The sequence below is a fragment of the Oreochromis aureus genome, linkage group 2 (genome assembly GCF_013358895.1).
Source record: "Oreochromis aureus strain Israel breed Guangdong linkage group 2, ZZ_aureus, whole genome shotgun sequence".
Taxonomy (NCBI): domain Eukaryota; kingdom Metazoa; phylum Chordata; class Actinopteri; order Cichliformes; family Cichlidae; genus Oreochromis; species Oreochromis aureus.
The window spans coordinates 11,958,902-11,973,486 of record NC_052943.1 but is presented as its reverse complement, the minus strand read 5'-3'; the positions used below and the strand labels follow the sequence as shown (position 1 = coordinate 11,973,486).

The 14,585-nt window shown below is 39.0% G+C and overlaps 1 protein-coding gene across 3 annotated transcripts in view; it reads left to right on the top strand.

Moving 5' to 3' along the window:
- The window catches only part of spock1 (SPARC (osteonectin), cwcv and kazal like domains proteoglycan 1), a 106,158-nt gene that overhangs the window by 87,325 nt on the left and 4,248 nt on the right, over nt 1-14,585 (top strand). For all 3 annotated transcript variants that reach the window (XM_039618021.1, XM_031744631.2, XM_031744632.2), the window contains 2 exons: nt 13,652-13,771; nt 14,083-14,304. In XM_039618021.1, the coding sequence (XP_039473955.1) occupies nt 13,652-13,771; nt 14,083-14,304 (342 nt within the window). The remainder of the gene's footprint in view (nt 1-13,651; nt 13,772-14,082; nt 14,305-14,585) is intronic.

The following is a 14,585-nucleotide window of genomic DNA, read 5'->3' as shown; positions in this document are numbered from 1 at the left end:
TCAGCAGATGGATGGAGAGATTCTGGTAGAGAAATGCAATCTAAAGGAAAGCAGCAAAGGAAAAGGATGGATTGTTATCGTTACAGACTTCCTCTCTCACAAATAGGGGATTGGTGGAATGGTTTTACTTTGTTTAGTGTTGATCGATCTATCTATCTATCTATCTATCTATCTATCTATCTATCTATCTATCTATCTATCTATCTATCTATGTAAACTTCATACACAAATAAAAAACGTACTGTACTCTCAGAGGTCTTATCTAATTACTCTTTGATTGTGAAGCATTTATAAAGCTCCCGAGGTTCATCAGGCAAAAAAGGAAAGTGTCTGCTAATTAATGACAAATCTTTCTTTATCTTACAGTCTCGTCCATTAGCTTAAGCCTGAATGAATGGCGGGAACAGAAAGTGATGCGGTTACAGAGAAGTGTTTTAACAACTTGACTGCTGTCTAATTAATTCCCTTCTGTCTTTGCTCAATAAAAACTATAATTATGTGTTTGGTTTGCTAAGAGTCTGGCTCTGATATGGAACAGAGTAGATGAGTTTGTGCGAAAAAAAGGAAATCTATTTCCAGATCTTGGACGCTGTCAGCATGCAGCATTTTTTTTTTTTTCTGTCTGGCTCTCTGCTTTGACTCTTTTCACTAAGGTTTGTTTTTTTCTATTCCTATTTGTCATTTAAATGAGTTCATCTATGGTTTTGTCTTCCCGTTTTTATGAATCTCACCGTCCTTTTCAGCACAGCCTGTCCTAAAAACCATCCGTCAGATAGCAGGTCCAAATGTTTGTGCATTCAGAGGTGGCAGGGATGACTGAAATGTTTGTCGTCTCCCAACCTGATAGAATCTCTCATTAGATCAGCAACATAAAATGGTAAACAGATGGGGGTGGCAGTAGGTGAGGAAAACACTCTGCGTATGTGTGAGATTGTGTTCCTGTGGTAACAGTCAATAGATTGCATCAGGTTGATATGTGCAGTCACTTGACTGTGTTTACTGAGTTTGAACATTTGTACCAGACTAGTAAATATCTCACTTCGCACTACACCTGCGTCTGTAACTGCAGGACCATAAGCATCACTTTATCAGTAAACAGTGCTGTTGTGTTACCGCCCCTCTGTGTTTGCTTGTTTCCATTTTGTTTCTCCGCTTAGATTCAGACACAGGAAGAATGACAGATGGTGTGCACTCTAAAGTGTACCTGTACAACTGTTCCTGCAGGCTATTATTTTAATATTCCGTTTAATTAGATTTAATAAAAAGGAATAAATGATAGAGGGTTTTTTTCTTTTTTCATTTTGTTTGGTTTGTCATATGCACAGTTGTAAACACAGGAAAATGCACACTTATCATTAGAAATATGATGTTTTATAGATAATGGCGCGTGCACACACAGCCACCAGCAGTGAGAGTTTGGCATCCTAGTATAAATGTTCTGTGCGTTTTAAGTGTTTTGCTTTTATGGGTACTTTTATGGATTTTTCAGGTTTCAGGCTTCTCTCATTTTTATTTAAAGAATAAAATGGCTGCAAATAAACCTGATTAAGACTGGTCCAGTATGAAAAAAGACCCAAAGAGTAGCAGTCAGGTCACTGTGGATGGCTTCTGTTCTGACTTTAGGTTAGCTAATATACTTTATCATCTTTAAAATCATTTTCATACTTTTTTTTCCCCCCATAATGATTCAGGAACTGCTTGTAAGCTTGGAAATAATCAGTATTTTAACATTGCCCCTAAGGAGTGATGAAAAGGCTTTCTGCTCCATAAGACTAAATATATGTCATGGACCTGACAATTTCTATGGTTGTTTATTTAAATCTTGTGCTTAACAGCTGAGACCTGTATTTCATTGCATTTTTAATAAGTCTTCACAGGCACAGTGTTGCATGGAAAGAAGCTGTTTTAGTCCCTGTTCCTAAATCCAGTTATCAATTATCTTTACATCAGTTGATAGGAAAATAAAAACTGAGCATATGCTTGATCCCATGCAGTTAGCTTATAAACCACACAAAGGAGTAGATGATGCCACAATAAACTTGTTGAACCTAACTGTTAAACACTTAGAAGGAAACACTTCTCATGGTTTCATGGTCAGCTACTTTTTGTTGAGTTTTCTTTGACCTTCAACACGATTCAGTCTCACATTTTAATCAGAAGGCGACTGGTATCCCACAGGGATGTGTGCTTTTACCCTTATTTATTATCTGTTATCTATTATTTATTCTGTACACAAATATGTGTCAGAGCTGGGTATGAAAGCAGGCTCATTGTAAAGTATCAAGATGACTCTGTTATTGTTAGTCAGCTCCAGGATAATGAGCCCAACCGTGTTACAGTCCTTGATGATTTTGTTAAATAGTAATATGTGATCGCTGGCTTTAGAACATGTACTCATACACAAGAGATCACATCCATTAAGGGTCAGACGGTGGAATGTGTTCAGTCGTATGAATGTCTTGGAGCAATTATTGATTCAAACTTTGAAACAAACTGTGAAGCCGTGTGGGGAAGAAAGGGCATCGGCGGCTGTCGTTCAAGGAAAATTTCTCATTTCCACTCTGATAAATCCATGCTGATGTTATCTGATTGTGCTTTTATTGAGACTTTTGTCTTTTTCTTGAGTGTCATGGATTGATTATTTATCTATAAAGAGCAGAAGTCATATCGTTGGATGGTTTAATTGACCGATGTGTGAGCTTCAGCTTGACACTGGCCTGTAGCTGGTTTGATTTGACTGTTTTACTTTTCTGATTGTTACAATCAGTCACATTTAAAAAGTTTCAAGTGTCTACTTTTTTGGTTAAAATTGCTTACAAGTTTTGTTATTGACTCCATAATATTTGTATAGTATAAGTTTGACTTCAGGATCCGTTTGCATCGGGAAGGCCATGCCACATCAAACACAAACTACCTGCTGTGGTGTGGAATAAGGGAGCAGCAAGAAGTAGCTTGCCAAACTTCATTTAGTTGGCTCCAGTCTTAGGAAATCCACTATTTTTAGCATGAAAGTGTCAGTAATTAAATCAAATGGGATTGCTTATTACTTTTGACTGGTATAAAATTACCATGCAGTGCCTTTCCTGACAGACAGCAGAGTTTTGCTTCAAAGCTTTTTACTGCAGCAGTGACTAAGGAATCACTTTGACCACATCTGTCTGTGCTGAACCTCATGAAACAAGTTCACCAAATATAGGATTTATATTTTCCTTGCGTGGCTTCACTAATTCCCATTCATACAACTTATGTATGAATGGGAATTAGTGGTGTTTGCAACATATAAGCACAAACAGCAGAAGAACCGCATGTTTTTTAAAGGAAGAGCAAACTATTATATTCGAAAAATGCACAGTGGTTAAGTGCCTAAATCCAACCGGGTGCTAAGCAGTATGTAAGTAACAGAAAAAAACCACTAAGCATGTGTGCCCTAAGGACTTTAAGTCGTTCGTAACAAGGTAAAAGCACTGGATCAAGTCCATTTAAAGCCAGGAGGCATATCTGCAAAAAAGAAGCACACCATTTCAATTACACCGACTTATCAGTATGTGGCACCATCATTAAGGCTCCGGTATATCCAGCTACAATGACAATAGCATATTCCATTAAACCGATGTTATGCTTGCATGTATATTGTTATAGTGTTGTAAGACAGTGTGTGCCTGATTGTTTCAGCTGCAACCCTGGAGGTATTAGATGCTCTGAAATCAAGTTTTAAAAACATATAACACATCATTTAAAATCATAAATAGACTTTTACTTTTATATGATATCAAGTTCAACACATAAGTGCACTATATATGATTATATCACTATTTTAAGGCTTATAAAATGACACAAATTTATTCTAATTGTTAATATCACTGATTTGACCTTGTTACATTTACAAGAAGTGCTTAAATGAGCCAAACATGATATTCTGTTTTTAAATATAATGTGCATGTTTTCATATCTTCCTGTAAACACTGTGTGGCTACACTGAGGCTGGAAAACACATTACGCTCTAATACTTAAATTTACTCCTGTAGTCATTTTATACCGTTTATTTATAATGAGCACATAGACTGTTAAGGTGAGTCTAATGATTAAAACATTTATATAACTGGCAGTAAACCCAGTAAACAAGACACTTTAAATTCCTTTCCATTACATTAAGTAAACACTGAATATAGATGCGTTAGAATTTGCTGCCAGGGCAACATTTAGCACTTTTTCTCCAACCTGAGATCTAATTAAAAATTTTCTGATTAACCATGTTTAAACAGTCACCCACTATTCCTTATGTAACAAGCTTCCATTCATTTCCTGTATAATGAGAGGTAAACTTATTATTCATTGGATTTTTGTTTGTTTATTTATTGTTTGTTTGTTTTTTTTGTTTGCTTTTTTGTACACTAATGTAATGAAGTATTCAAGCTTAAAAGTAACAGAATACAAAGCAGTACATTTTGCTATATTGTTGGAGTTTTTCAAAGAATTTGAACTCTTAAATTAGGTGTCACTTCATTATTTGCGCTGTGCTAGTATCAGGTTGGTTCCACTTTTGCTTTCTAAGCTGTTTTTTTGTGGCACTGATTCAGCAAGGCGATGGAAACATTCCTGAGAGATTTTGGCCTATATTGTCATGATAGCGTCACACAGTTGGTGCACATTCATGATGAGAATGTCCTGTTCCACCACATCCCAAAGGTGCTCTATTAGAGTGAGATCTGGTGGCTGTGCAGGCTTTTTGAGTGCAGTGAACTCATCGTCATGTTCAAGAAACCAATTTGAGATCATTTGAGTTTTGTGAAATGATGCTTTATCCTGCTGGAAGCAGCCATCAGAAGATCGGTACAGTGTGGTCATAAAGGGATGGACATGGTCAGCAACAATACTGAGTAGCCTGTGGGAGTTAAACAATGCTTAAGTGGTAGTAAGGGGAACCAAGTGTGCCGAGAAAATATCCGCCTCACCATTACACTACCAGCAGCAGCTCAGCCCCTGATATGAAGCTGGATGGATGCTTTCATGTTTGTTATTGCCAAGTTTTGACCGTGCCGTCTGAATGTTGCAGCAGAAATCAAAACTTATCAGACTAGCCGAAATTTAACCAATTTTCTGTTGCCCAATTTTAGTGAGCCCATGCACATTGTACCTACAGTTTTCTGTTCTTTACTGACAGGTGTGGTCTTCTGCTTCAGGGTTTGACATGTTGTGCTTTCAAAGATGCTCTTCTGCATACCGTGGCTGTAACAAGTGGTTATTTTAGTTACTGTTACATTCATATCAGGTTGAAGCACTCTGGCCATTGTCCTCTGACTTCTGGCTTCAACAAGTAATTTTCACCTAGAGACCTGCCTCTCACTGGATATTTTCTCTTTTCCAGGCCATTCTGTGTAAACCCTGGAGATGGTTAAGTGGGAAAATCCCAGCAGCTCAGCAGTTTCTAAAATACTCAGACCAGCCTATCTGGCACAAACAATCAAGCCAGCTTTAAAGTCACTTCAAATCAGTTTTCTTCTCCACTTGGACGCTCGGTTTGAATGGCAAAGTGAACATTGAATGTATATTTATTATAGCTACAATTTTTTTAGTTCATCTTCAAGTCTGTACTTCCATAAAAAGGCTTTTACGAGATAGAAAATATATACACAGACGGAATGGGGCACGCAAGGGGCCACATAGTCTGAGGATTGGGAATAAATGAATTTGTTGCCTGTCATATGACTATGCAAAGGCATCAAACAGTTTCTGTACGTAGATTTCAGTCTTTGCATCTTCTGTCTGTTGCACACTCCTTTGATTTTGAATGATAGCTGTGAAAGACTCTATGCTGCAGCATGCAATTTATTTGGAGAGCAGGGTGAATATTGTTGTTTTTCTTTGACAAGGCAGAGTGGTAGTCTTCAGATTTCATGTTTGCGAGTATACCTTTCCCTAAACCACACTAATAACCTTTATTTATCACTGAGTGGTAGCGGGCCTATGGGGAACATGTGTGTTTGTCAGTCACATCACTCCCACTCTTCCCTCTGTCTCCTCATTCTCCTCCTCCCTCTCCCAACTCTATCAGTTTCTCATTTATTTTCTGTCTCGAGCCTCCACTCCATCATTTTGCAGAGTGTTGGGTTAAAGTTCCACCTCCGCTTTTTTGTCTTTCTCATTGTTGCTGTTGTTTCTTGTTTTTGGGGGGGTTTTGGATTGTTTAGACGACTGTGAAACACATGCATCTCTGAACTGCGTTTATATTGGGACAAATTAGTGTCTGCTTGGCATAAATGGATGATAGAAAGTCTCTGCAGTATTGTAACTTACAAAAGCTCTGGGAAAATAAATTGTCTACAACAGAGAATTTAGAAAAATCTTAAGAATTAGGCCATAATTGCAGGTTAATTACATGCGTTAACCGGTAATTTCCCTGAGTTTTCCTAATGAACATTTAATCCTGATGTGCTCAGAAATCCATTGCTGCTGTTTGCCTGTTTGTCAGAGAAGGTTAACACATCGACACAGGGGTGCTGAGGTTTCATTTGATCTGTCATCTCCCCTGAGGCAGCACTCTGTGACATTGCACATCATTACTTTCCCCTGTAAAACAATGACTCGACCTGACATGAAGCGATCCAGCAGATGATCTTCTATAACGGCGTAAGTCAGCGCTGGTTATGGTCAATGAGATTTTTAAAGTAATAATAGTTCATTTTTATGTCAGCTGTCACTGGAAAAAAAGACACTGACAAAACAAAGAGCACTGTAAGATGCTGAACAGGCTAAATCCCCTCGCTAAATTAAATTTTCCCTGGCATTTCGGTCTCACAGTTCTACTGAGAGCACACAGGAGGACAGATTGTGCTCTTTTTTCTCCTGCCTCCACACTTCCTATCCTCTCCTAACGTGTGCCAATTGCTCAGGGATTTTTTCCAGAGTCTTGACCAGCGTGAAGAGTGTTTTCGTATTTCTTGTTGAGACTGTCTTCACCACTTTCAAACACAGGCTGGATTCATCATTTATTCAAACAGTCTATGTTGGTCTTTCCTGACTCTACACCTTGCTCTTACGTTGACGCATAATTCCTTAATGATTTTTCCATTAGCATCATGTTGAGAGTCATCTGCAGGGCTTAGCGTACAACTTTGTGGTTACAACTTTAAGCATGTCGTTTTTGCATTGTGTAATTGAGGCCTAAATTACAGTTAATCTAAGGCAGAAAAAATAGAATTGCATGCACATAAACAGCTAAGATATGCCAGAACTTGTGGCTGCTCCGATATCTCACATTTGGAGATAATAATTACAAGAATGATTAGTTATAATTGGGGAAAATAGTTGCATTTTCTAGAAGTTTAATAAGACTCTCCACTCTTTGTTTTTATTTGTTTTGTAGGACTGCTTTGAATATGTAACACAGCAAAGGGGTATTTTTTACCACAAGGATCACAGAGGAAATAACCTGTTTGGAGTGATGCATGGACAATCCAACATCAGGATAATAGGAATCTCTGCATTCTGCTGTCTTTGTATAGCTATGGTATCAAACAAGGAGTTTCACATGCCTTATCATATCCAGGCCACGCCATAAATTTAAATAGCCAATAAAATGGTAACTGAAATGGTTACTTTCTATTCTATTCTATTCTATTCTATTCTACTTTTGGTTTGCTAGTTGTGTTAATTCCCTAATCCCTACACATTCCCCTCCACTCTCTCTAGACTGTTTTATATCCAGTGTTGTATTACACAGAAAAGGTCCGTTTTGAAAAATGAGCTTTAAAAAAGTAGAAGAGATACTGATTTTGCCAAAATAAAATTACTCTTAAGGCTAAACCTGAATTGGTTGTCTGCCTTCCGCTGTTTGTGTATCTGGCCAATTTCTATCTCTACCTGTCTCTCTGCCTGTGTAGACACTGTATTACTGATCATTATCTGGGCGAAACTTAGCTCAGTGCCAGTGAAATCACTCTGGAACGCTGATAGCTCGGGGCAAAGGAAATCAAACATACCTTTGTATCTTTTTAATGAATCTGACCTTCTATCTTCCTTGTATCTCCTTCCTTACTGTCGCACTTCCTTTCTTTCTCTTTCTGTTACCTTGTTAAGAAATGCCATCTCCTTCCACTGCCTCTCACCAATCCTCTCTTGCTTTCCATCTATCTTTAATTTTGATTCAATCAGACGCTAGTCTCGATGTCTCAAGGTGATCACCACCTACTTTTTCCTTTGTCTGGAGCCAGTGAGACGCTTAGTTAATTATTTACAGGTGATAAAGGAGACCCACAGAGGACCTCAAGGCCTAATTTCTCTTGATATTTGGAGTTGTATATCAGAACGTCTGGCACACACATTTATCTCATGACCTAAACTGCCCTGGAGGGCTTGACATATGTAATTTGGGGAAGTTCTGCTCAATCTCCTCCTAATGAAAGTAACAACTGTAACATTTGGTGATAGTGCAAAAGGGCACAGATGAGAATGGGAGAAGATTTCTAGAAGATTTAGGAGAACTATGCTCTCTTTGTCTTTTCTCTTCTCCTTTTGTGGATGTTTCTTCCCGTTAAAGGAAGTTGTTCCTTCCCACTGTCACAAAGTGCTCGCTCATAGTTTGTTTGATCGTTAGGGGTTTTTTTCAGAACCTTACAGTATAAAGCGCCTTGAGGTGATTGTTGTGGTTTGTATAAATAAACCTGAATTGAACTAAATTCAATAGCTTTGCCTCGCCTTAGTCTTCACTGTTGTCATTGCATAAGAGACATTTAAGGGCTTGTTTAGCAGAGAAAAACGCATACAGTATTTTGCATTTTCATGCATCTGTTTTGTAAGATTAAAGTCTGAAGGCAGTAGATGTTGAAATTTTAAGCACTCATGCAGGACTTTTTTCCCCTTTTTTAAACTTTTTTTTAAAATCTAGTTAATTAGCACATTTGTCTTCAAGTGGGTAACATTCAGTCATGGGCATTGTGACATTAATCGACTAATTACACAAACTATATTTCACAAACTATATTCTTTTATACTGAGAGTGAGAGTTCTGTGATGGATTTCAGTTTTAACTTTGCTTTTCCACATACAGCAGGTAGTTTTCCTCTGTATCAATCTGTGAAGGACTCGTAGACTGTGATATTTTTTTTTTATTTAGGTGCCAGATTTTGCTCATCCAGGTTCGCAGAGATGAAAGACAGCAGATGTGAGGAGGTGGTGGGTGAGAGGGAAAGCAGAAGGAAGGAAGAAGGATAGATGGTGATTCTAAGCCATGATTCAGTGGTTGATATTTGACCCACAGCTATGATCGATAGCTTCTCATGTGAGAACGCTGCCTCTATATATGTGCGTGTGTCTGTGTGTGAGAGTGTCTGGCTGGCTGGCTTGTTGCCTCTTTCTGCGTCATCCCGTGTAAAGGTTCCTTGTCAAACTCTCTTTGATAGGTTAGAGTGGGGCTTTGACAAATCTGACACTGCAGTCTCTCCACCACCTAAGAACAGATGGAAAGCAGTTGTTTGGTTTATTATTTAAAGTAGAGTGCACATTTTGCTCTTAGTTGTTGAGATTTGACAAAGTAGCTATTTACCCAAAGGCTTCTTTTTATTCTGGCCACTGCTGCCGTTTTTTGTCACTCTGCATTGTGATAAGTAAGAGTTAAATTTGCTGCTAAAATATAAAAGCCACCAAAGAGATCTTCCAGTTCCTTGAAGCTGACAAGGTGCAAAACTTTTCAGCTTTGTTTTCTCGCACCTGTTGCATCAGTTATGATTTCACAAGGAAATCAAGGACTGTGTTGCTGCTTAGTCATAGTTCTGCAGTATCACATACAAAACTCTTTGGAAACTAAGTGAACTGATGGATGCTGTCAGCGAACTTTCTTTATGAAAATGCACAATGAAAAAATCCTGACAACTTAATGAAAAGAGGGGGGAAAGCTGAGAACCTTAGACAGTTATAAAGTATCCAGGGAAAGATTGGGCCTACATGGCTTTTGATTTTGCAAGTGAAAAGAAGTAAATACAACGACTACAGGAACAACCCATTAAAGGTTAGCTTTTATACAAATGTTAATCTTAATATGATGTGCAGTGCTGTGCAAAAATTTGAGCCACACATCATTTCTTTATATTTTGCTTTCATAGACCCAGACTTTCTTGTCTTTCTTTCTGTTGCAATTTCAGTCCTTGTAGCTGACATTTACAGAGGAATGGAAGCTTTAAAATAGACCTACCTCAAGGAATGGATGGGTGTTGTCTCTAAACATAACAGACAAATGTTAAATTGTATCTTTTGGCACAAAACACATAATTTGTCCCAATTTTTTTAGTCAAATCTATGAAAAATATGCACGATCACATAGTTAGACATAAAATAGTATTTTACACTGACAAGCTGATGTACCACATGCCCTTAAAACATGTAAGGAAAATCTACAAGTGGAGGATAAAAGAAGAGGTGGCAGATTTTGATCCATCATGCAATACCATCCAGAACAGCGGTCCCCAACCCCCGGGCCACGGACTGGTACCGGTTTGTGAATCGTTTGGTACTGGGCCACGAGAGTTGAGGCTCGGGTGTGAAATGTATGGTTTTCAGGGTTTTTATCGGTATTTATCATTATTTTTTTATCATTTTTATCGTTAACTCGGTTTCCCTGGGTCTTTTCCCGTGTATTATCAATAAATCTTCTTTTTTTTGTTCTGTTACTGGTTTTATTTTGTTGTATTTATCCGCGACACTTTAAAGGCTGGTCCGTGAAAATACTGTCAGACATAAAAAGGTTGGGGACCGCTGATCTAGAAAATATGAGACTGGCAACAGTTTCTTTTGTCATCATGATGATGACCTCAAACACACCAACAGTGCGGTAAAAACATACCTGGATAGAAAAACTACACAATGGAGTGATAAGTGTCATGGACTGGCCTCACCAGTCCCCGGACCCCAACATTACTAAACCAGTGTGGGATCATCTTGAAAGAGAACAGAACAAAAGTCAGCAAACATCCAAATAAGAGCTTTGAATTCCCTTTAAGAAGCCTGGAGAACTATTCCTGAAGAGCTGCCTGAGAGAGTTTAGGCTGTGTTGAAGAATAAAGGAGGCCAAAAATTGATTTTCAAGCATCATTAGAAGTGTGCAGGCTCTGTTGTTGCCTTATATACTGTATTTCCATTTGTGTTTGCACATGCTTCGTCGCTGCACCTATTTCCCATTTTGCTAACAAAATATAAAGAAAGGGTGAGGGTTGGCTCAAGACTTTTGCACAGTAATGTATTCTGTTAACATAAAAGGATGTGAGAACAGGCCTTTATAACTCTCTGCATCGGATGTATAAGTATGTGAATATTTTCAGCTTTCTAACTTAACGCCCTCTGAAAGGGCTCCTTATGCACTCAGCAGTGCTGGAACTATCAGAAACTATTTCAACAATGCAGACAAAATAAAGAGATAAGAGTCCATCTAGACTCATTCTGAGCCATAGCGCAAAGTCTAGAAACTTTGAGAGGAAAAGATGAGGCGTGTAGTGAAGTCAGAAAAAGTGTACAATAAGAAGGAAAGTGATACAGGGAGTGGATAGCAAAGGTAAAAACTGTTAAAGAAACGCTTAAATCTTTGGAGTCTGTAGGGGGATGTACAAGGAGAGAAATGGGAAATGAAGCACTCAAAGCAAATTAGGTGAGAGAAAGAAATAAAGAGAGTCGGACATATCAAAGTGGCCTTCTTCTTCGTCATAAAAAGAAACTGGGTTAGCCACAGCCAGGTGTGATAAGTGGCTTATATTGAATCTTGAAAATCGACAGAGTTAGAGAAGAGAGAGGAATTGGAATTGAACAAGCAATCGAGGGAAATGAGCAAGAAGTCCTCAAAGGCAACAAAAGAATCACAAAAGCAAAGAGTGATACAAAAAGCAATGAGAGGGAACAGAAAGCAAGACGATGAAGGGCAGAGATGATGTAGGGATGCAGTGCAGTCACATAAATGATCAGGCAGGGACAAACCTTCCAGAGGTTTGAGCTTCGAACGGGCGACGTGCTACCGACTGAGAATCGCTGAAGAGAGATAATGTTTAGCTGTTGGTATTTTGTTCTCTCTTTCCAGACTGTGGAAATGAAGAGTGCTGTGAAATGTTATCTGTCTGGTCCTGAAGGCACACACTCACACATACGTAGTTACACACATGTACACATGAATTCTACAGGTAATGTCACACGGATAGCCAGTCAGACAAGTATTTTTCATCCTCTGTTACTAAGAACATGTTTTATGGAGGAAAATGTGCACAATTCCAAACTATTACTGTAAAATGCAGTATGTACAGGTGTATCTCCATGTGTGCATGACCTGACAAGAATGCATGAATGCAGGATGTTGAGTGTGGCTCAGTTAAAAGCAAGATGCCAACATCTCTCGGTGCAGAATGGAAATATGTGCTTATAAACTACCACTGATGCTGAGGAGTGTTTACACTTTGCTTATGTGTGATGTGCTCATATCCTTTTGATCCCATGTTTGCTGACATCTTAATCCACTGACAGCAAAGTGTGATTCAGGTCTTCTCTTTATTTAAGTGCAATTCCTTGTGTGCGGATGAGTGATTTCAGTCCATTTAGGTGTTCACATTTCAAACATTTAGAAGATTTTCTCAGTTTTATATATTCAGATGTAAACACTAGAAACAGAAAGATTGTATCAAAGGAAAACCGAGTGCAACAGGATTGTCAACAACCTTCCTCTGTGGACCATCTGTGCTACACGACAAAGCTGAAGGATTTTGATCGGTAATAATGGTTCGAGATGGCGAACGGCTGTTGTCCTCTAGGCACATTTATCAAACTCTCAGAAGAAAGAAAATGAGAAACAAATGTGTCAATCAGGCGCAGAAGATTGACACACAGAGATGCAGAATGAGACAGGCAGAGGCAGAGGTCTGCTTGAATTGCAGTCCGACCATGTCTGTCCCACGGGGCTGAAGCAACGAGAGATTTCTTTCTTGTTGTTTATGACTCAAATTAGGGAAATCCAGTTGGTGCTCTCTGTCATGAAAGCATCAAAATGGATGACAGTGCTGGGTGAGCTTTCTTTGCATTTGCACAGATGACAGCGATCATGCACAAAGATAGAAACACATGCATTTATCTTAAAATTGCAACAATCAAGTGGCCTCTAACGCAGACACATCTATTCTTTTGTTTTATTTTGTTTTTTCTTTTTTTTTACTATGAAGGCAAAGTGGCATGAGCTGCTAACAGACCTCCACTGGTATTGTGTGTGTGTGTGTGTGTGTGTGTGTGAGATTGTGTCTTTTCCTGCAAAGATAAAATCATTCATCTGAACTCTGAATGAATGCTAAATGAAACTGGACAGAAATGCCAAGAGCCATGGAAATACCAATATGTATACTGTACATGTGTGTATGTGCATATGTGCATGTCAGATTGTGTTCCTATGGTAACCAGTATTTGAGTATGCGTTATCACCCCACTGTGTTTGCTCAAGGAGAAAAGTTGGACGAGACAAAAGAAAGGAAAGAATACAAAGGAAAAGTACACAGCAGAAATGGAATGAAAGTTTGATAAGAAGCAAGAAAAAGAGCTGTTTTTTTAACTCAGATGACAGCAGTAGATTGACAGCTTCCCTTTTCCTCATTATTTTGTGTGTGTGTGTGTGTGTGTGTGTGTGTGTGTGTTTCTGCAGCTTGCACTGATACAGAGCTTCACAGTCTCGCTGCCAGACTGAAGGACTGGTTCGGAGTTCTCCACCTCGATGCCAACAGAGACCTCAAATCCTCTGACAGCTTTGACTCCACCACTGGACGTGAGTACATCCCCACGCCGTGTGTGTGTGTGTGTGTGTACCCAGTAGCTGCTGAAAAGTCATGCTTTTTTTCCAGTTCTCATGAGGGCTAGCACTGATGTTGACAGTGACCCCGCTCTGTTCTCTGTAATGTCAACATGTCTGAACACATCTCAGCTCTCTGCCACTGAAAACACTCTTGCGCACATACTCGAACTCGAATCTCAGTGTGCTACTTTAAAAAAAGTAACACAAGTCGGTGACTTGGACATGTTCTGCTGTTTCAGATGTGATTTTTTTTCTTTTTTGCCTCTCCATTTTTTCTTCTCTAGACTTTGATACAAGCATCCTGCCCATTTGTAAGGACTCACTGGGCTGGATGTTCAACAAGCTAGACATGAACTTTGACCTACTCCTGGACCAGTCGGAGCTGAGTGCCATCTACCTTGACAAGTATGAACTGTGCATGAAGCCTCTCTTCAACTCCTGTGACTCGTTCAAGGATGGCAAGCTTTCCAACAACGAGTGGTGCTACTGTTTCCAGAAGCCCGATGGTGAGGAAAGGGGGATGAAAGAGGGAGGGAACATATGAATGGGGAAGGGAATGGATGGAGAACAGGGATACGAGTTGCCTGCATTACCTCATTTAAGACCAGTTACAGTAGTTCTGATATAATGAAATAAACTAAATGTTAGTAACGGACTACTAATAAAAACATGTTTTTAATTAATAGTCGGGTCATTCAAAGACTGTAAATCAGTAGTGAATGTAAGGATAATGGGTATAGAGCCTGATAGCAAAGGAGGATGTCTCCAATATAAGATGTCACTAAGC